A 23,382-nucleotide genomic window follows, 5' to 3' on the forward strand; every position below is an offset into this window, starting at 1 on the left:
CTGCATTTAATCAATAATTGATATTAATCTCTGGCTCTCTTCCACAGCATGTCTTTCTCTCCCCTCAGCCCAACCGGTCACGGCAGATGACTGCCCTCCCTGAGCCTGGTTCTGCTGGAGGTTTCTTCCTGTTAAAAGGGAGTTTTTCCTTTCCACTGTCGCCAAGTGCTTGCTCATAGGGGTCGTTTTTGACTGTTAGGTTTTCTCTGTATTATTGTAGGGTCTTTACCCACAATACAAAGCGCCTTGAGGCGATAGTTTGTTGTGATTTGGCGCTATATAAATAAAATTGAATTGAATTGAATTGAATTTTCTTTCAAGTTCAGTAAGTTCAGCATTGAATTCATTAGTTTGACTAGTTATCAAGAGCAAACCACAAAATTCATTAAATGTCATGTCTATGTATATGTAATTAATATCCATCCATCCACCTCTTTCTGCCCAGATTCTCACACGAGCACTTATGGACACCTTTATGTTCAAACATGTTAATTATGGGACAAACTGTGGTTAGAACAGAAGTCCAAAAACAAAACAATATTCAAGTTTCCAGTGAGCACCCTTCTGGATCACACTGTGATTGCTCATATAAACATTGAAGTCCCCTAGTAGAACAGTGGAGTCACCAGATGGGGCACATTCCAGCACCCCACTCAGGGACTCCAAGAAGGCCAGGTAAAGTCAGGACCCGACTAGCGCCTGGAAAAATTAAATTCAAATGATTAAATTAAAGAAATATACATAATTACTCCTTTTATGTGTGAAACAAGCACAAACTTCAAAACCTTGAATAGATTACACTAAATGCATTAATTTTAAAACTATCTAGCCACTCATCTCTTGCTTGGACCTGGTTGTAGTCATGTCTCAGATCTCACAAATATACAAAGAACTTGTATGTTTAAATGTAAATCCAATAAATGTAGTGATTTGACTCAAGGAATGAAAGCACCTCTTACATCATGCTAAACACGTCATTGTTGCAAAGACAATATAAACCTGGTGACATACCCTGGGGGGCAGACAGCCCAAAATAATCTTCCTTTCACCCTGATATTAACTTATATGAACGTAAATTGTGAAGCGTTGAAATGACATCTAAAAAAGAGGTAAACTAACATTTTATTATGGATAATGTTTCAGTAATTACTATGCTTACGCTCTCAGGTTTAAGTGGAACAGAAAACTACAGGGTCACTCTCTTTGTCCTCACTTTACTGTGTTACTGTGTGATTTGGCTGGTAAATGTGACCATAATTGTGACAATCATTGTGGATAAAACCTCCATCAACCCATGTACATCTTCCTCTGCAATCTGTGCTTCAATGGACTGTACGGGACAGCAGGTTTTTATCCCAAGTTCCTCTATGATCTGCTGTCCACCACTCATGTTATCTCTTATGCTGGGTGTATTGTGCAGGGTTTTGTGTTGCACTCTTCAGGTATGTGCTGAATTCTCTCTTCTAGCTCTCATGCGTATGAACAGATATGTGGCTATATGTTGACCCTCGGTGTACCACTCCTCTAATGACTAAACAAGAGTTTGTATTTTGTATTATTTTGCTTGGCTTCTTCCATTGTGTCTTTTCTTCATGAGTACGATAACAACAGCAATATTGAGGTTATGTGGCTCACAGATACCAAAGATCTACTGTGTTAACTGGTCAATTTTCTAATCTAGCTTGCTCTGGCTCTGTGGCTAAAATTGTTATTCCATCTTTTAGTTGCACCTTTTATTTGGGCCATGTCATTTTTGTCTTCTGGTCTTATGTACATCTGATCAAAACATGCCAGTCATCCAACAGAAAAACAGGAGCACAATTCATGCAGACATGTGTAACACATTTATTCTCTTTGAACAGTTGTTGTTGTATCTTTGCTTTTTGATATTATATACATGCGATTTGGCTCAAAAGAGATACCACAAAGTGTTCAGAATTTATGGCAATGGAGTTTCTCCTCATCCCACCAATTATCATCCCCTCATGTATGGATTCAAACTGACACAAATAAGAAACAGAGTTTTTGAATTTCATGCGTGGGGAAAGTTCAGCTTTTAGATTAAAGTCATGAGTTTGTCTGCACAGAAATAAAAGCTGTTTATGTATCTACATCTGTGATTCAAGAGAAATGTGAACATATTTCTAATCAATAGAGAATGTGAAATAATAATAGATTGTCTTTTTAAAAATATTTGAACCTTTTTAAGTTACCATTCAAAGCAAACAGTAGCACTATCTATCACAGCTGTTAACATATATCAAGCATGGTAAAAACTAGTTAACAAGTGAAAGGCTACTGTAGTTTGTAGTTTTCATTAGTTTGTATATTTCCTAGATTAATTGTTTGTTTGTGTGTTTTGTTTTGTAAATGAAAAGTTAGGTTAATTTAGTTGAATATTTTTCTAAAGTCTGCCTTCTTCTTTTGGTTAACTAAATGTTTTTGTACCCCTAGTTTAGTTAGAGTTAACTATAATACCCTTAGTATTAATTAGGGATGGCACGATACCACTTTTTTATGTCTGATACCAATACCGATATTAACATTTGGCTATTGCCGATACCGATACAAATCCGATCTTTTTTGTATTATTATTTTTTAAAATTGTTTTTAATGCCTGGATCAATTTTAGGTAAGTCAACAGTCTCTCACACAACAAAATCAAAATCTTTAGTTGTCCCACATACAAGACTAAGGACCAGGGGGGCAGAGCTTTTCAGGCAGTGGCACCAAAGCTCTGGAACTGTTTACCACTCCATCTCCATTTAGCTGACTCTGTGGAGTCTTTTAAAAAACAGCTAAAAACTTTTCTTTTTAACCAGACTTTCTGTTGACTTTATTTTTATTCTTTTTCTTTTAATATGGTAATGTTACATTTTAACATGGTGTTTTATCTGTTTTTTTTTTTTTTTTTGGACATTGTGTTTTAATTATTGTACAGCCCTTTGTGACTTTTTGTCTGTGTAAAGCACTATATAAATAAACTTTACTTACTTACAATTGCTCTGTCACCTCAATCCTGTTGCTCCTATGTGAGAAGGTGATGCATTGGCTTATGGCATGTTGCAAATTTCATTAGGGCTACAACTATCAATTATTTTAGTAATCGAGTACTCTATTGATTATTCCATCGATTACCCAAGTAACTGGATAAGAAATTCTTTTTTCACATTAACAGTTCATCTGCATATTTTACCTTCCATACTGCAGTTTTTCCCTGTGTGAAACAAACAGGGTGGATGGAGCAGCTACAAAGTTCTCTTTTCTTCACTTACTGATCAGGTGGTTGATGAAGGACCTCCAGCTGTTTCCCAGTAAAGGTTTAATGGAGGTTACAGAGGGAAAAGCTTCATTTGGACACTAGAAAAACATTTAGTCCACTCCATCTGAGCTCACCGGCTCCGCCTCTTTGCTTGTGGAGACAGACTGCACGTAAATCAGCTGACTGCTGCTGTTGCATCATCAGTGTTTATGTTGAAAAACTAGGGGCTGCATGAGTGCAATCTTGTAATACTTTATATTCACAAGCATTCTCCTAAATACGTTTCTACTGCAGGTCTATATTTAGTCACTAATCAGGGATTAAAGTATAAAAAATATTTTGACGGAGAAGAGGTCCTTCCGGTACCGGACGGTCACTAGTGCTAATAGCTGCGCTCGCTAGCAGTATGTCCGGGAGCTGACGCAGAGAAAGAAATAACAGCTGATTCTCAGCACAGCGAGCACAACACACAAACACGCAGAGAGCGGTGGAGGCGTGGAAAAACATGTCAGCGATGATCCACTCAGTGTCAAAGGGAATCCGTCGCAGCGACGGAGAACTTCATAGAATCTGAGGGTTTTTTCTAACTCCTGATCCACTCCATTCCAGTAGGTGGCGGTAATGCAGCTCTAAGCTGGTTTGTTCAACCGCAGACCCACAAGAAGAAGAAACGACCGAAACTGCAATGCAGCTAATGTGGATCGGATCGGATGCATTTTTTATTTCTTTCCGATATCCGATCCAGTAATTTAGGCCAGTATCAGACCCGATACCGATACTGAATATCGGATCGGCGCATCCCTAGTATTAATATGGAGTGAATTTGTGGAACAATTTAGAAGAGAAATTGAAAACATGTACCAATATAAATCAGTTAAAAAATTACATAAAATAACACTCCTAAAGTGCTATATGAACGAGGTACAGTGTAAAATATTTATATGGATGTTGTGTGAGTGTGTGTGTGTGTGTGTGTGTGTGTGTGTATATATATATATATATATATCTATATATATATATATATATCTATATATATATATTTATTTATTCTACCTACAATAACCCTACATATATATAATCTAGTATCATCTATATCTATCCTCTATATATATCTCTCTCTCTCTTTCTTTCTTCTCATCCCTCCCTCCTATCTCTATCTCTACTCTCTCTCTCTCTCTCTCTCTCTCTCTCTCTCTATCTCATCTCTATCTTTCTTTCTTCTAGCCCTAAATAATATATTATTTATTAATAATATATTTCTGGCTAGGTATAGTTAATTATAAATTAATTCATAAAGACAATACAACAAGGGAATATGTATGTACATATTATGCACATATGTATATCTATGACTGTATAATCACAGCAGACATATAGGATGAGCAAGTTAGGGGTAGGAATTAATAAGCATTTGCTTCCTTAACTTTTTTATGTGTATTAACTTACATGTTCGAAATAAAGATTTTGATTGATTGATAGTCCAGCATTGCTGTTTAACACTGCACAAAACATTCAAATGCATTCTGAAATCATGATTGAAAATCTCAGGCAGTAATTTATTTCACTTATCTTGTGACTTTTTGTCAGCATTAAACACTATAAAGGGATTGGTTGTTAGGGTGAAATACATTGATGTTTCTTTAGAAATACCGTATTTTCCGGAGTATAAGTCGCACTTTTTTTCATAGTTTGGCTGGGGGTGCGACCTATACTCCGGAGCAACGTATATGTGACATTTACAACACATGAACCAAAATACTCCAGCCACTTGACATCTCCGTGAACTGCAGCTTTAAGGCAGTCTTGCGTAACCTGTGGGCGCAGTGGATGATGGATGGAGAGCACAGCTTAACGGCAACTGGAAGAATGCGCCACCCAACTTTCCTGGAAGTCATTGGATGGATCAAGAAAACATGGGCTTCAGTGACAAACCATCCTGTTGGGATTCAGAAAGGCTGGAATAATTGGAACTGCAGCTGACGACGAGTCTGACTAACACAACACAGATGAGGAAGTGGCGCTTCGTCTACAGAGTGTACGGAATTGTTTAGAAGTGACACCGAGGATGAAGAATTCAATGGATTGATGGTTTGGTTAACTTGTTAGTATGTTCTTTATGCTATGGTTATCTGAATAACTTAATGTTACGTTAACATACCGAACACGTGTTCGTTGAGCGTCATGTAGCTGAATGTGCTACGTTAGCATAACGTAGGCGTAACCGTGTTCGTCCTGTTCTTTAATCCATTATTATTTTAAATTGCCGTTCAAGAAGGAATTTCTGCTCTGGGTCTCGGATTCTATCAACCCCCCCCCCCCCCCAAAAAAGTGCGACTTATAGTCCAGTGCGACCTATATATGTTTTTTTCTTCTTTATTATGCATTTTTTGGCTGGTGCGACCTATGCTCCGGAGCGACGTATAGTCCGAAAAATACGGTACTTTCTTTTGGAATAATGACTTTATTTGGATAAGTTGAAGAAAATGTATCAGATGGACAGTTTAGAAAAGAAACAAGTCATATGATCCAGTAAGGTATGAATACTATCCATCCATCCATCCATTCCTTCTGTTTATCCAATTTGCTTATAAATTATTTATATTAATTATAAGGACATAATTTGTGTAAACAACACCTAGAGATAGTTGACCTTCTCCAATCAAGGTCATTACAATGCCGGAGTGGGCACCATACATGGAGGTATTAATTCTATTTGCTGTGCACTCAGCTGCAAACTGCAAACTTCATTATTTAATGAAGCCAGCAGGTCAACGTATCTGAAAAAAGCAGAAATGTGATTGTGAAACCACTAAGTGTGGTACCCTTCACTCCTCGGCTGTGCCCACAAATTTTGCTCATAAAATTAATTAATAAAATGGCTGAGAGAGGGCAGCCATGGCACAGTCCAACAGATACCAGAAACAAGTTAGACTCATTGCTGGCAATGCAAACCAAAGTCTTGCTGCAGCTAGACACAGACAGAATAGCCTGTAACAGCAGGCTTGGTACCCCCATACCCTAAACTTCAAAATCTAGACACGATTACACTAAATGCATTAATTTGAAGATTATCTAGCTGCTCATCTCTTGCTTTGACCTGGTTGTAGTCATGTCCCAGATCTCAGACGTTAACAAACATGCAAAGAAGCACCTCTTACATCACGCTAAACACATCATTGCTGCTGCCACAAATAAGATATAAACCCCTGGTGACATACCCTGAGAGGGAGACAGTCTTCTTTTCACCCTGACATTAACTTCTTCTAAAAATGCAGTTTCCTCTCTGTGTAGCAGAGCTTTTTTAGAGCTGAAATCTAAAAAAGAGGTCAACTAACATTTTATTATGGATAATGTTTCAGTAATTACTATGTTTACGCTCTCAGGTTTAAGTGGAACAGAAAACTACAGGGTCACTCTCTTTGTCCTCACTTTACTGTGTTACTGTGTGATTTGGCTGGTAAATGTGACCATAATTGTGACAATCATTGCAGATAAAAACCTTCATGAACCTATGTACATCTTCCTCTGCAATCTGTGCTTCAATGGACTGTACGGGACAGCAGGTTTTTATCCCAAGTTCCTCTATGATCTGCTGTCCACCACTCATGTTATTTCTTATGCTGGATGCCTTGCACAGGGTTTTGTGTTGCACTGTTCAGTCGCTGCTGAATTCTCTCTTCTAGCTCTCATGGCCTATGACAGATACGTGGCTATATGTCGACCTCTGGTGTACCACTCTCTGATGACTAAAGAAAGAGTTTGTACCTTTATATTTTTTGCTTGGCTTCTTCCCGTTTATCTGATGTTCATGAGTACAATAACAACAGCAATATCAAGGTTGTGTGGCTCACAGATAACAAAGATCTACTGTGTTAACTGGTTAATTTCTAATCTAGCTTGCTCTGCATCTGTAGCTAAAACTGTTATTCCATCTTTTAATTACACTTTTTGTTTTGGCCATGTCATTTTTGTCTTCTGGTCTTATGTACATCTGATCAAAACATGCCAGTCATCCAAAGAAAACAGGAGCAAATTCATGCAGACATGTGTACCACATTTATTCTCTTTGACAGTTGTTGTTGTATCTTTGCTTTTTGATTTGTTATACATGCGATTTGGCTCAAAAGAGATACCACAAAGTGTTCAGAATTTTATGGCAATGGAGTTTCTCCTCATCCCACCAATTATCAATCCCCTCATGTATGGATTCAAACTGACACAAATAAGAAACAGAGTTTTGAATTTCATATGTGGTAAAAATTCTGCTTTTTATTAAAGTCATGAGTGTGTCTGCACAGAGAAAAAAAATCTGTTTATGTATCTACATATGTGATTCAAGAGAAATGTGAACACTATTTTTAATCAGTAGACAATGTGAAATAATAATGGATTCATAAGAGTGCATATATTGCATTGATTGAAATAAGTGTCAAAGTTTACTTCTGGTTTATACACATTTGAATAAAAAACTAAAGGTAAACATTTCCTGTAAAATATTTCTAGGCTCTTGATCGAGGGAGCATTATGTGAAATGAAAGGCTAATAAAGACAAGTTACAATTATATAATTTTTTTAAAAGTAGATTTCTCAGTTAACATCATATTTCAAATATTTTTGTATCTGTGGCCTTTTGTGCATCTGTACTTCATCATTAACCTTATGGTTTATTTAAATTCTTCAAGTTATCATTCAAAGCAAACAGCAGCACTAGCTATCATAGCTGTTAACATGTATCACAGCATGGTCAAAATTAGTTATCAAGTGAAGAGCTACTGTAGTTTTGTCATTTTCATTAGTTTGTATATATTTCATAGATTAACTGCATATATTAAATACACTTAAAATGATGTAGACCTCACAGTATTAGTAAATGTGTATCAGAACTTCCTTTTGTTTTTTGCACGCATGACTAAAAAAAATGAATAATTTTCCTGTACATTATTTTAATTATTAAAATAATGTTCAATTGATCTGAATATTTTTCTAAAGTCTAGCTTCTTCTTTTGGTTAACTAAAATGTCTTTTTGCCCCTAATTTAGTTAGAGTTAACTATAATACCCTTAGTCCAGCATTGCTGTTTAACACTGCACACAACATTCAAATGCATTCTGAAATCATGATTGAAAATCTCGGGCAGAAATTTATTTCACTTATCTTGTGACTTCTTGTCAGCATTAAACACTATAAAAGGATTGGTTGTTAGGGTAAAATACATTGATGTTTCTTCAGAAATACTTTCTTTTGGAATAATGACTTTATTTGGATAAGGTGAAGAAAATGCATCAGATGGACAGTTTAAAAAAGAAATGAGTGATTATGACCTAGTAAGGTATGTAAGGTATGACTACTATCCATCCTCCATTCTGTTTATCCAATTTGCTTATAAATTATTTATATTAATTATAAGGACATAATTTGGGTAAGCAACACCTAGAGATAGTTGACCTTCTTCAATCAAGGTCATTACAATGCTGGAGTGGGCACCATACTTGGAGGTATTAATTCTATTTGCTGTGCACTCAGCTGCAAACTGCAAACTTCATTATTCAATGAAGCCAGCAGGTCAACGTATCTGAAAAAAGCAGAAATGTGATTGTGAAACCACTAAGTGTGGTACCCTTCACTCCTCGGCTGTGCCCACAAATTTTGCTCATAAAATTAATTAATAAAATGGCTGAGAGAGGGCAGCCATGGCACAGTCCAACAGATACCAGAAACAAGTTAGACTCATTGCTGGCAATGCAAACCAAAGTCTTGCTGCAGCTAGACACAGACAGAATAGCCTGTAACAGCAGGCTTGGTACCCTCATACCCTGAAGCCCCCCCCTTCCCACTGGACACCCCAAGAAATTAGATCAAAAACCTTCATCAAGTCCACAAAAAAAATGTAGACCGGTTGGGCAAACCAGTCTCTGGCATTGCATAAGCTCACCACACTCAATAGGACTCTTTCAGCTTGATAGTTCGTTATAATTCTGGGGTTCATCATCTGGTTGGAGGGCTGTCACCACAACAGGCCCTAACAACTTTACAGCCACAGGTCTATGCTCGTTCCAAAGAAGAGGAACACAGTCTGTTCAGACTTAGTAACCGCAGCCTCCCTGAGGATCCTGCTGAAGCTCTGCCATACAGTCGGTGGGAGCTGAAGGTCTTCCTGACATGAGCCTCTGCATGTGTATCCTTAATATCTTCTGTTTTTTTCAGTAAATTCTAAAGTTCAGTTTTCTCACTACTCTTGTGTGCACTCTGCTCCATTGTGAGAAGAATCACTCAATGATCGCAATGATTTGAAGTAAACTTCAAAATCTAGACACGATAGCTTATCTAGCTGCTCATCTCTTGCTTTGACCTAGTTGTAGTCATGTCCCAGATCTCAGACGTTAACAAACATACAAAGAACTTGTATTTTATATGTGGTAAAAATTCAGCTTTTTTATTAAAGTCATGAGTTTTTCTGCACGGAGAAAAAATCTGTTCATGTATGTATATATGTAATTTAAGACACATGTGAACACTATTGTTAATCAATAGACAATGTGACGTATATGATATTGCTGTACTTCACTAGAGTGTATTTACTGCATTAACTGATATATAACTGTCAGAGCTTCCTTTTGGTTTGTACACGTTTGAATAAAAAGACTAAGACAAAATCTACTTAACAAAAATGTATTTCCTTTTATGCTTTTATTTTAAAACATTTGAATCTTTTTGTTACCATTCAAAGAAAACAGTAACACAGAAGCACATCTGTCAACCATATATCACAGTATGGTCAAAACTAGTTAACAAGTGAAGAGTTACTGTAGTTTTGTAGTTTGCATAAGTTTGTATATACTGCATAGATTCATTGATTTGATTATATTAAAACACAGTTACCTCACAGTATCAGTAAACATGTATCAGACCTCCCTTTTGGTTTTCACAAAAATTTTAAAAACAGACTGAAATTCAAAATATTTCCTGTTCATGACTTTATATATTTAGTTAGTTTTATAAATGAAAAATAAGGCTTCATTTATTTTAATATTTTTTTTAAAAAGTGTGGCTTCTTTTTTTGGTTAACTAAAATGTTTGGGTTTTTTTTGCCCTTAATTTAGTTAAAGTTAACTATAATATCCTTAGTTAAGGGTATTATAGTAGGTGCAGATGGCCTCTCTGAGCCTGGTCCTGTGACCTACAAGATTCAAATGCATTCTGAGAGCATGATTGAACATTTCAGTCAGTAAGTCACTTTACCTTTCTTATGGTTTCTTGTCAGCCTTAGACAATATAGACAGGGATGGTTATTGGGGTAAAATACATCACTGTTTCTTCAGAAATACTTTCTTTTGAAATAATGACTTTATTTGGATAAGTGGAAAAAGAAATGACTGATTATGACACATTTATTGTATGTAAGACATGTATTCATCCATTATTTATTACAGGAACATAAACAATTTTGCATAAACAATATCCAGAAATAGTTGACCTTCTCCAGTCAAGGTCATTACGAAGCTGGAATGCTACAGTCTTTGGAGGTATTAATTCTATTGACTGTACACTCAGATGCAGGACAAAGTGGTGATGATGACGTATGCAACTGGCTTGAAGTTGGCCTCGAGTGTTGTTCTCCACATCCCCATTCAAATCCTGATGAAGGCTCTTAGGATCCTGTTGATCTTGTACAGTTCTAGGCATTCCAGGAGCCTTGTGTCACGGATTGATTCCTACGCTTTCTTGTAATCAATCCATGCAGTGAACAGGTTGGTCAATCTGGATTTACAGTCTCGAATGACTGCTCTGTCTACCAGTAGCTGGTGTTTTGTTTTCCCCTGGTATCTTTGCCAAGTCATTTCTGGGCCCTGCTCATGTATTGAGCCATGTATCTGTTTATCTTAGCTGCTATGATGCCTGACAGGAGTTTCCATGTTGTGCTGAGCAGGGTTATTATAGTTAACGAAACCCAATGAAATAACGAAAACTGAAATTGAAAAAACATTTCCGTTAACTGAAATAAATATGAATTATAATTAAAAGGAAAAAATGATAATTAACTAAAACTGTATCATCCATCCATCCATCCTATGGGCAATTTAGAGTAGCCAATAAACCTAACCCCAGTAAGTGCATGTCTTTGGAATGTGGGAGGAAACCAGAGTACCTGGATGAAACCCACGCAAGCATGAGGAGAACATGCAAACTCCACACAGAGAGAAGGAAAGGCCTGGGCCAAGGTGGAATCGAACCCAGACCTTCCAGACGTTATTCTAACTGTGAGGCAGCAGTGCTAGCCACTGTGCTGCCCAAAAAAAACCTGTATCATGAATTTACAAAACTAACTAAAACTAACTGAAATTATAGATAAACTGACCTTCACTTTCTTGTTTGTCATTTTTTAAAAAACCCTTGTGGATTGATATGAAATCATTTTTTCCGCTTTCCGAGGTTAAGCTGAGAGCACCATCGGGCAACTGTGTGCATGCGCGCACTCACCCTGCTGTTTCGCAAAGTAATGGCAGCGGTCTGCCGAGAAAGCGGCAGAGTCCCATATGGACTTTCGTTGACTACAATAGCACAGATAGAAGCGTCTTGTCATGGATGATGAAGAAATGTGCGGAACACTTCTCAGTCAGGAAAAAAACACCAACATCAAAGTCCACCTGAGAAGTGCACAACGGCTACAGAAACTGCTCTGATCCTACAACGTAACCTGATGTGCACCTCTGGAGAAATGTGACAACACCTCGGGTCCACTCAGCTCGCAATGTTGTGATTAACCTGTTCAGTCCTTGTGAGTTTCTGGCTACTTTTTGCCAGCTACTTTATCAGTCAGAGAATAACAATCAGGAATAACGCGACATGAGGTGGGCCACTTCCATAGGTTGTGTACAAAGGCCACAAAGACCCTGCAAGTCTAATTAGCGAGCACCTAATCAAGCTAGCTCCAAAACAGAAGCAGCTTCAAAAGATTTTGTTTTTGTCAAACACCACATGTAAGTGTTGTTAATCTACTGGATTGACGCTGGAGATTATTGTAGAATTTATTGAGTTCTGGAGTTCATATTTTTCTTTGTTTCTCCCTGTTGATGTTCATTTGTGTCCTTAATATTACACACATTTAGCATGTAGTTTAGTTGTCTTGTGAACAGTTGGTTGTTAAATACAATTCTTTAAACTGTATCTTTTGGCAAATTTTCATTATACAATAGTCACTTTTGCGCCTTAAATCTTACACCTGACAAAGTATGAAAATACTAAAACTAATACTGAAACTAACGAAACTAAACTAAAACTAAACATTAAACCAAAAATAAAAACCAATAAAAATGAGCAAACCACTCTGAAACTAATTAAAACTAACTGAATTAGAGAAAAAAAAAGTAAAAACTAAAACTAAACGATAATGTAAAATCTGAAACTATTATAACCCTGATATACATATGTAAATTATACATGCAATAATATAGTTGTACACAACACTGTTTTTCAAACAAACATTTGAAAGAAGAAGCAAGTATAAGATCAAATAGGATTTTTTTATGCTTTGCTCAGAGTATTTACGGATCTGTCAGGTTTCTGATATGTATCCCCTCCAATAGTAAACTTATTCCTACGCCCTTGCTCTTAAGAGATAAGATTAAAATTCTTCTGCCTACATGTGTCCACAAAACACCAGAGACTGGTTTTCCCAACCAGTCTCTGGTGCTCTTGGAGCTAGATAGGTCATCGCACCTCCAGACTTCACAGTCTGGTTTGATGGTTGTCAGCACAACAGGACCTTTACAGCCACAGGCTTGTACATGTTCCTCTATGTTTTGTAAATTAACATCTTAAGCTTGTATCTTGCTGTCTGGGTCTGCGCCTTGGGTTCAGTTACAGTAAAACCATGACAAAACAAAAGATTGGATAGTATTAAATGCAAAGCTAAAAATTAATAAAAAAGCAGCCCAATTGGATTCAATTAAATTTTATTTATATAGCACCAAATCACTACAGTCGCCTCAAGGCACTTTATAGTGTAAGGTGAAGACCATATAATAATTATAGAGAAAAACCAACAAAATGACTCCCTATGTGCAAGGACTTAGCAACAGCCGGAAGGAGAAAAACTTCCTTTTAACTGGAAGAAACCTCTGGCAGAACCACCCTTAGCAAAAAGTTGTATACTGAAAGTTCATTTTATTAAGTATACTTCAGTATAAGTATAGCAAGTGTATTACAGACCATGTACTTTAAGTGTACTAGAAAGTATACCAATTTAATACTTTTTCGGACTAAATTGGAACATTTGAAGTTTATAAAAGTATACTTTAAAGTTCATTTTAAGTATACAACAAGTACACTCATCTATATACTATCAATGTACTTGGTACATCCCTCTCATAGCTTAAAGTATACCACAAGTACACTTATCGATATACTGCCATTGTACTAGTTATATACTTTGAGTCCCTATTTTTATTGTATACTTGAAGTATACTGTTATAAACAGTTATTTCACTAGTTTACTTGTTATACTTTAAGTTTTCTTGGCACATTACTTGTAGCTTACTATTTATATACTGGAAATATACTCCTTAAAGTATTCTTAAAGTTTACTCATACTGTATGTACACAAGAGTGTGATGCATTTACAAAATCACAAGACACAGTGGTAACCAGTCACTGGTACTGTATATATAGCATCAAATCAAACCTTTATGTTGTCAGGCAAAGGACCCAACAATATAAGAGAAAAAAACCCCACCAATCAAAATGACCCCTTGTGAGCAAGCACTCAGTGACAGTGGGAAGGAAAAACTCCCTTAAACAGGAAGAAACCTCCGGTAGAACCGGGCTCAGGGAGGGGCAGTCATCTGCCGCGACTGGTTGGGGGGTGAGAAAAGTTGGTACTTTCACTCAAAAAAAAGTACTATAATCATTGTCTATGTGCACTGTTTTAAAACAGTTGCAAATATCCCAACATTTTTGAAAAGACAGCTGTCTTTTCTTTTCAGGCTCAGAGGGTTTGTCCAAACTGGTGATGTGACTGTAAAGTCAAGTGTGTGAATTTCACTGTCCAGGCTGCTATTAAAGAAATCCACAAGATTAGAACCCCAGCATGAAAGCTTCTTCTGTACAGTTCTGCCCAGTGTTCTTTTTGGAGGTGAGAACAATGTTTGTTCACTCCTTTCTTCACTCTGAGGTTCTGGTGTTTGAACCTCAGGCACTGGAGGAACGTTCCTGGGCTTGAAAGGGTTCCATCTTTTCTTGGAGGTCTTCTGTTTCATGAGCTGTGATTTTAAAGTCTCAGAAACAGCAAACTCAAAGGCTTCGTCACCTGATTCCATAACAGCCTGCAGCACGTATTTGGATCGAAATTTCAGGCACAGCTCTTTGTACATGCTGATGTGCAGTTTGGCAACACTTTTTGGGGGACCAAGATTCAGCACGCCCTCAGTCCTCACTGGTACACCATACACTAATTGCTCAAGATCCACGTTTAGTATGGATGTTTTGGTTTTTACAGCAATGTGATCAACCAACTTCCCAAGAAGCACCGTAAGGAAGGTCTGGTTGATTTGGAAATCAGGAGATGGTGAACGTGATGAAGAACTATCCATCGATTGTGAACTTAGGATGTTATGTGATTCTGAGCAATCAGAAACCTGTGGAGCTGGCTCGGGATTCAAATTATCCATGCAGGCTGAATTCTCTGCTAGGGTTTTTTCAAGATCCTGAAAGTCAAAACACCAGCACTCCTTGGAGTTACAGTCGGGGCATGCCAGCTTGTCAAATGACTCGTCCTTCATCTGTGGAGCTGGCTCTGGATTCAAATTATCCATGCAAGCTAAACTCTCTGCTAACCTTTTCTCAAAATCCTCAAAGTCAAAACAGCAACACTGCTTGCAGTCACAGCCCAGGCATGGCAGCTCGTCACATGACTCACCTTTGATTCTTCTGCGGCCTTCCAACATGCATTTAAAAATGTTTCCCATGTTAGAGACTAGGGATGGCACGATACCACTTTTTTATGTCCGATACCGATATTTTACATTTGGATATCGGCCGATACCGATATAAATCCGATATTTAAAATTGATCCAGGCATTTAAAAACATTAAAAAATTTTTTTTTTTAAAAAGAAGGCAACAGTCTCTCACACAACAAACTCAAAGTCTTTTAGTTGTCTCACATACAAGACTAAGGACCAGGGAGGGCAGAGTTTTTTAGGCAGTGGCACCAATGCTCTGGAACTGTTTACCACTCCAGCTCCATTTAGCTGACTCTGTGGCATCCTTTTAAAAATAGTTGAAAACTTTTCTGTTTAACCAGGCTGTCTGGTTTCTGACTTTATTTTTATTCTTTTTCTTTTAATATGGTAATGTTATTATGTTTTTAACATAGTGTTTTCTGGGGGTGGGGGGTGATATTGTGTTTTAATTATTGTACAGCGCTTTTCTGTCTGTGAAAAATGCTATATAAATAAACTTTACTTACAACAATAACTATCACCTGAATCATGTTGCTTCTGTGTGAGAAGGTGATGCTTATGGCATGTTGAAAATTTCATTAGTGCTGCAACTATCGATTATTTTAGCAATTGTGTATTCTATTTATATTGATTACCCAAGTAACTGGATAAGAAATACTTTTTTTCATATTAACAGTTCATCTGCATATTTTAACTTCCGTACTGCAGTTTTTCCCTGTGTGAAACAAACAGGGTGCATGGAGCAGCTACAAAGTTCTCTTTTCTTCACTTACTTTTCTACACTTACTCCCGGCCGGAGGGGCGGAGACACTCACTGTGACGGAGCGCGACGTGAGGAGGGCGTTTAGACGTGTAAACACCAGGAAAGCAGCTGGACCAGACGGTATTAGTGGACGTGTCCTTAAGACCTGCGCTGACCAGCTGGCACCTGTGTTTACACTGATATTCAACCTCTCACTGAAACTGTGTGTGATTCCCACCTGCTTTAAAAAGTCCATCATAGTCCCTGTCCCAAAGAAACCACACCCCAGCAGCCCCAATGACTTCAGGCCCATAGCGCTCACCTCTGTGGTGATGAAGTGTTTTGAAAGACTCATCAAGACATTCATCACCTCCTCACTGCCCACCACCCTCGACCCACTACAGTTTGCATACCGGCCAGACAGATCCACAGATGACGCCATATCCTTCCTTCTCCACAAGACCCTTTCACACATAGACACTGGTAAGGGGAACTATGTGAGAGTGCTGTTTGTAGATTACAGCTCAGCATTCAACACTATAGTTCCCTCCAGGCTGGTCTCTAAGCTGCTGGACCTGGGCCTGGGCCCATCCCTGTGCAGGTGGGTTCACAGCTTCCTGACCAGCAGACCACAGGTGGTACGAGTGGGTCACCTCACCTCATCCTCCCTCACCCTCAACACTGGATCCCCCCGAGGCTGTGTGCTCAGCCCTCTGCTGTACTCACTGTACACCCATGACTGCGAGGCCACGTCAGAGTCCAACGTCATCATCAAGTTTGCTGACGACACTGCTGTTGTGGGACTAATCTCTCACAATGAGGAGACAGCCTACAGGAGAGAGGTCTCCCGCCTGGAGAACTGGTGCCAGGAGAACCACCTCCTGCTCAACGTCAGCAAAACAAAGGAACTGATCGTGGACTTCAGCAGGAAGCAGCAGAGGGACTACCCTCCACTTGTCATCAGTGGTGCTGAGGTGGAAAGAGTGGACACTTTCAAATACCTGGGAGTGACCATCTCACAGGACCTGTCCTGGACTCATCACATAAACATCACTGTGAAGAAGGCCAGACAGCGTCTCTACCTCCTCCGGCGGCTGAGAGACTTCAAGCTCCCACTCAAGGTGCTCAGGAACTTTTACACCTGCACCATCGAGAGCATCATGCGTGGGAGCATCACCACCTGGATGGGAAACTGCATCAAGCAGGACTTCATGGCCCTAAAAAGGGTGGTTTGTTCAGCTGAACGGACCATCAGAACCACCCTCCCCAACCTGCAGGACATTTACACCAAGCAGTGCAGGCTGAGGGCCATGAAGATCCTAAAACAGCCCAGCCACCCCGGACACTCTCTCTTCTCCCTGCTCCCATCAGGCCGGCGTTACCGCTGCCTGAGGGCTAAGACTGAAAGGTTGAAGAAGAGTTTTTACCCACAAGCCATCCGTCTGCTCAACTCTGAGCCCTAACTGGACCATTATTGCACAATGTAAATATTATAATTTATAAAAGTGTGTATAGTGTATAGTATATAGAGTATAGTGTGAATTACTTTTTTTTTTTTTTTTTTTTTTTTTTTATTCTTCTTATTTATATGTGTGTGTATATATGGTTGCAGGTACAAAATACATTTCACTGTGCATTGTACTGTGTATAACTGTGCATGTGACAAATAAACACTATCTTAATCTTAATCTTAATCTTACTGATCAGGTGGTTGATGAAGGACCTCCAGCTGTTTCCCAGTAAAGGTTTAATGGAGGTTACAGGGACGAAAAGGCTTCTTTTGGACACTAGAAAAACATTTCCTTCTGCTCCATCTGAGCGCGCCGGCTCCGCCTCTTTCCGCTTGTGCAGACAGACTGCACGTAAATCAGCTGACTGCTGCTGTTGCGTCATCAGTGTTCACGTGAAAAACTAGGGACTGCGTGAGCGCAGTCTTGTAATGCTTTATATTTACAAGCATTCTCGTAAATACGTTTCTACTGCAGGTCTATATTTAGTCACAAATCAGGGATTAAATATCAAAAATATTTTGACGGGGAAGGGGTCCTTCCGGTACCGGACGGTCACTAGTGCTAATAGCTGCGCTCGCTAGCAGTATGTCCGGGAGCTGAAGTAGAGAAAAAAATAAGAGCTGATTCTCAGCACAGCGAGCACAACACAAAAACAAGGCAGAGAGCGGTGGAGGCGGAAAAACATGTCAGCGATGATCGCTCAGTGTCAAAGGGAATCCGTCGCAACGACGGAGCATCTGAGGGGGTTGATTTCTAACTCCTGATCCACTCCATTCCAGTAGGTGGCGGTAATGCAGCTCTAAGCTGGTTTGGTCAACCGCAAACCCACAAGAAGAAGAAGATGACTGAGCCCTGTAATGAAGCTAATGTGAGCGAAACGTTATTTAATGTATCGGATTACATTTTTTTATTTCTTTCCGATATCCGATCCAGTAATTTAGGCCAGTATCGGACCGATACCGCTACTGAATATCGGATCAGCGCATCCCTATTAGAGACCATTTGAAAAATGCATTCTTATGTCGGCCAGTAATAAAAGTCAGAGGACAGAGCTGAGCCTGTGATTTGGGCCAGCGATGAGTTTACTCTTTTAGTAATCTCTGCTGAAAACAGCCTCACTAATTTATCTAAGGTGTGGGAGCTTTCCTGTGCTACGTCCAGGGCTTCACCAAAATAGTCATAAAGGCTGTTTCTACAGCAGGCTCGAATATTCATCTCTGTCACCCTGCAGTAACTCCACCCACCCAACACAGTTACATTATCGCCACATGCGTGATGGTGGCCCAAGGCAAGAACCTGAGGCGCCACATCCTGCAGGACCAAGGAGGTGATTTCACCTATGACTGCACAGCACATGTCGGACAGCACAGTGACAGCCTTTGATCCAGTATCATTGGGATCCAAAGTCATCCACTCACTGAAAGAAAAAAAAAACAGGCAAATATAATTGAGCAAAAACAAACCTTTAACCAGCGTATGCATGAGTATATTTAGTGATAATTTCTGCTGCTTGCTTGCTTGATGACTGTAAACTTGTGACTTACTAGTCTGAAATATCTTGCATACAGGGGCCGATGACTTTTCCAAGGAATTCTGGGGTCACCTGAGGCAGCTTTAAATGCATTAAATCCAGTGCTCCCATTTCTCCTGATATCTAGAAAGACAATCAGATTTTTAGGTATTTATGACACATCAACAAGACGTTCGGTGATGGGACTTTAAAATAATCACTTAACCAAATTTAAAAGCTGTCTGCATCCAAATAGATCTGATAATATACATATATGTGATATATTAACATTATATATTACTACCACAGCAGTCAATGCCAACATTGACCCCTGTGTTAGTAGATTACCTTTCATTACCACAGGGATCACCGGTGACCCCTGTGATAGTAGAAGGGTTAAGGTTCTGTCATTGGGACTTTCACCCATTAAGAAAATTATTAATCAATATCCTTGATTGCTTTTGTCCCCAACAATTTCAGACATTTTTTTCCCCTCAGTTATCCACATGGCAAATTAAAGAGACTCAAATCAGAGCTTTCCCACTCCTTCAACTCCACATACCCATCTGTACATTCAGGATCTATATTGCTGCTCCATGTCAGCTCCTCTTCATCAATGCAGCAGACCAGCTTGTCAGCTCCTAATTGCCACCCCAGCCATCTGTCTGCAAAAAGAAGTGAGGCGCCCAGTGATGGAATAAGGAATGTCAGTACCTATGATCACCTCTGACCAACTGGCATAATTCCTGCTAGAACTGGCCCTGGGACTACCAGAACCAAAGCTTCATCTGAAGCCCATCAGAGGTCCTGCTACCTGGCAGTCTTGTCTGCTCCAGCCTCAAAATTATATTTTAGTTCACAAAAAAAACCCCAATCTAGACTTCAGGTAAAAAATAAACTAAATTATGCTATTTTGCCTATATGAGACAAAATTAACTAATTAAATGTAAAGAAAATGTATATAGTTATCTTTTTTTTAATTCAAATGTGTCAACACAACATGACAACCAAAAGGAAGCTGCATATGTTTGAGACTGTGATGCCTTTATAATGTTTCTGGTGTTTCTAGTTTAATATGTTCAATTAATCTATTTGATATATTCTAATGAATGAAAAATACAAAACTATAATAACTCTTCACTGGCAGAGGTAGAAAAAGAACAGACATTCTGCACTCAAGTAGAAGTACAAGTACTTCTGGTAAAAGTTGAAGTACTGTTTCAACTTCTTTACTCAAGTAAAAGTGAAAAAGTACAGGTTCTGAAATGTACTCTAAGTAAGAAACTACAAGTAGTTTCAATTTTTATGTGAAACTAACTGAACCTTGTGCTATATTAATATAATAATATAAAATAAAATCACATGAGAATACAAATGTTATTCCAATCTAAATTTTAATCCTAAAGAATATACTCAGCTTGAATCTGATATGTAGGACACAAGCTGTGAAAGGGAATTTAAAAACAGCTCTATTTTCTGTGTCCTACATTGTAGAGAGTGACTGTGCCGCCACACCTAAACACATAAATGAGTATACTCAGGGGGTTACAGTGTGTTTCAGAAGGTGGAGAAAGAGCAGTTGTAGTGGCTCCGCATGGAGGGAGAAAAATTACAACTTAATTTGTAAGCTGCAGTAAATTATCTTGGTGTGCAGGCTGTGATCAGCTGATCAGCTGAAGTACAGATACCTGAAAAATCTACTTAAATACAGTAACAACTGGTTATCTAGTTTTGAGTATGCTAAATAGTAACTGGGAGATTTGTATCTTTTTATATAAATCACAACAGGAAATAAGTTATTGATAAGTAGATTTTGAAACACAGTAAACCATTTCTGTAATGATGAAGTACAGATGCACAAAAGATCACTGATATGAAAATATTTCAAATCTGCTGTTGAATGAGAAACTTACTTGTGTAAATTATCTTTATAAGCATTCAACGTCACATAATGCTTCGTCTGTCTGGCTTTCTTTTAGTGTGTAAGTGCTGTGATGGCACCACATCCTAGAAATATTATATACACATGCCACAATGTCTATTGATTAACAATGTTGTTCACATTTGTCTTAAATCACATATGCACATGCATAAAAAGATTTGTTTCTGTGCAGACAAACTCATGGCTTTAATCTAAAAGCTGAATTTTTACCATGTATAAAATTCAAAACTCTGTTCCTTATTTGTGTCAGTTTGAATCCGTACATGAGAGGATTGATTAATGGTGGGATGAGGAAAATCTCCATTGCCATAAAATTCTGAACACTTTGTGGTATTTCTTCTGAGCCAAATCTTATGTATAACATATCCGCAAAAAAAGATATAACAGCAACTGTCAAAGAGAATAAATGTGGTACACATGTCTGCATGAATTTTCTCCTGTTTTCCTTGGATGACTGGCATGTTTTGATCAGATGTACATAAGTCCAGAAAACAAAAATAACATGGCCAAAATAAAAAGTGTAATTAAAAGCTGGAATAACAGTTTTAGCTACAGAGGCAGAGCAAGCTAGATTAGAAATGAAAAAGTTAATACAGTAGATCCTTGGTATGTGTGAGCCACATAACCTCAGTATTGCTGTTGTTATTGTGCTCATGAACATCAGATGAAAGGGAAGAAGCCATGCAAAAACTATAAACATGCAAACTCTTTGTTTAGTCATCAGAGAGTGGTACACCAGAGGTCGACATATAGCCACATATCTGTCATAGGCCATGAGAGCTAGAAGAGAGGATTCAGCACAAGCATAACAGTGCAACACGAAACCCTGTAGAAGGCATCCAGGATAAGAGATGACATGCGTGGTGGACAGAAGATCGTAGAGGAACTTGGGATAAAAACCTGCTGTCCCATACAGTCCATTGAGGCACAGATTGCAGAGAAAGATGTACATAGGTTCATGAAGGTTTTTATCCACAATGATCGTCACAATTATGGTCACATTTACCAGCCAAATCAGACAATAACACAGTAAAGTGAGAGCAAAAAGAGAGGCCCTGTAATTTGCTATTTCACTTAAACCTGAAAGAGTAAAGACAGTAATTTTTGAAACATTATCCATACTAAAATGATAGATCATTTTTAGATGTCATTTCAGTGCTGCACAGAAAGGAAACTTCATTCATTATAAATTAATCTCAGTAAAGACCACTGTAGTGTGCTGTGTCCCCTGCAGGATATGTATGGACATATATCCTCTTTGTGGCAGCAACAATGACGTTATCAGGAGCCTTCAGACTGCCACACATCGATGTTGTAAATACTATCATGCATTTTATAGATAGAGAGGTGTGTGTGTGTGTGTGTGTGTGTGTGTGTGTGTGTGTGTGCGCATGCGCGCGCATTATTTTTCACACTTGAGTTTTATATTGTTTTGAAACACAGCCTTCATTTACAGGCAGCTGTTATGTGGTTATATGATGGTAATAAAAATGAAAAAAATCTGGTGAGTCTCCAGTTAGCCTTTTGCCTCTGTGATTTCTACACTGAAGAAAGAAATTTAGCAGAAATGTAAAATCAGTAAAGTCATCATCTGGATGCTTTATCACACTGAAACATGTTTGATCTGTCAAGGCTGATTTGACTGAGTTATGATCTGAACAGGACTTTCTTTCTTTTGCTCAAATTCACCAACTTGTCATATTTACCTAACTTTCTGGTCATACATGAACCATTTTTTTTGCTTTCTTGTGGCTAAATGCTCCTGTCTGTACACATAAATTCTCTAATTTCCCAGAGTTAAAGAACAAGAAAATAATCAAGGAGAGTCTGGATATTGATCTGAATGGACTCTAGGACATAGAAATATCATCTGGTTCTTTCAGGCAAAACTTTGTTACACATCTATGTTGTGTTGCAGCCTGCAGTCCACTTGTGTTGATCTTATTCAGGCCTGTCTCATTTGTGTATGCTGCCTAATTAAGTTAAATAAATTTTAAATTTGATTCAGTGACTTTGTTCGATTTTTGTGTGAACAGGGTCTATGTATCATTTGGACTCCATGACAACAATTGTCTACAACAGCAGCAGTTTCAGTCACTAAGTGTTTTCTTTCTTTAGCAGTGGGTCTGTTTTGGGGCAGAATTCCATGCACCCTTTGAAAATCCTCTAGATGGCAAAGAGATGATCCTGAACCCAAAGGAAAAATGCATTCTTTTTCCTTCAGGTTCAACAGCTGGATGGACTCAACTATTCAGCACCCTTAAATTGACCTTTTTAAGAAGGCTAAGTAGTGTGATCCTTCTGAAGTTGGAGCACACCATCTAGCACTCTTTCTTAACATTTTAACACCAAGTGTATAATATTTGAAAAACTGTCAAGACACCACTGTATGGCAGGCAGAAATGGGACCACAATGGTATGTAACTCAAAAACAGCTTTTATTGCTGGAGAAAACC

General features: G+C 38.4%; 2 protein-coding genes and 1 pseudogene across 2 annotated transcripts; 2 read left to right on the forward strand and 1 right to left on the reverse strand.

Moving 5' to 3' along the window:
• The first annotated feature begins 1,127 nt into the window (after positions 1-1,127).
• LOC115800648 (olfactory receptor 52D1-like) lies at positions 1,128-2,060 on the forward strand (annotated as a pseudogene).
• A 4,545-nt stretch (positions 2,061-6,605) lies between these two features.
• Positions 6,606-18,857, forward strand: LOC115800649 (olfactory receptor 4Q2-like). The gene is made up of 2 exons (XM_030758130.1): positions 6,606-7,515; positions 18,706-18,857. The coding sequence occupies exons 1-2, from the start codon at positions 6,606-6,608 to the stop codon at positions 18,855-18,857; spliced, it is 1,062 nt and encodes a 353-aa protein (XP_030613990.1).
• A 2,247-nt stretch (positions 18,858-21,104) lies between these two features.
• Positions 21,105-22,046, reverse strand: LOC115800650 (olfactory receptor 4Q2-like). Its single transcript, XM_030758131.1, has one exon. The coding sequence runs from the start codon at positions 22,044-22,046 to the stop codon at positions 21,105-21,107; it is 942 nt and encodes a 313-aa protein (XP_030613991.1).
• Positions 22,047-23,382: the final 1,336 nt, after the last annotated feature.

Source organism: Archocentrus centrarchus, chromosome 21 (genome assembly GCF_007364275.1).
Source record: "Archocentrus centrarchus isolate MPI-CPG fArcCen1 chromosome 21, fArcCen1, whole genome shotgun sequence".
Classification (NCBI taxonomy): Eukaryota; Metazoa; Chordata; class Actinopteri; order Cichliformes; family Cichlidae; genus Archocentrus; species Archocentrus centrarchus.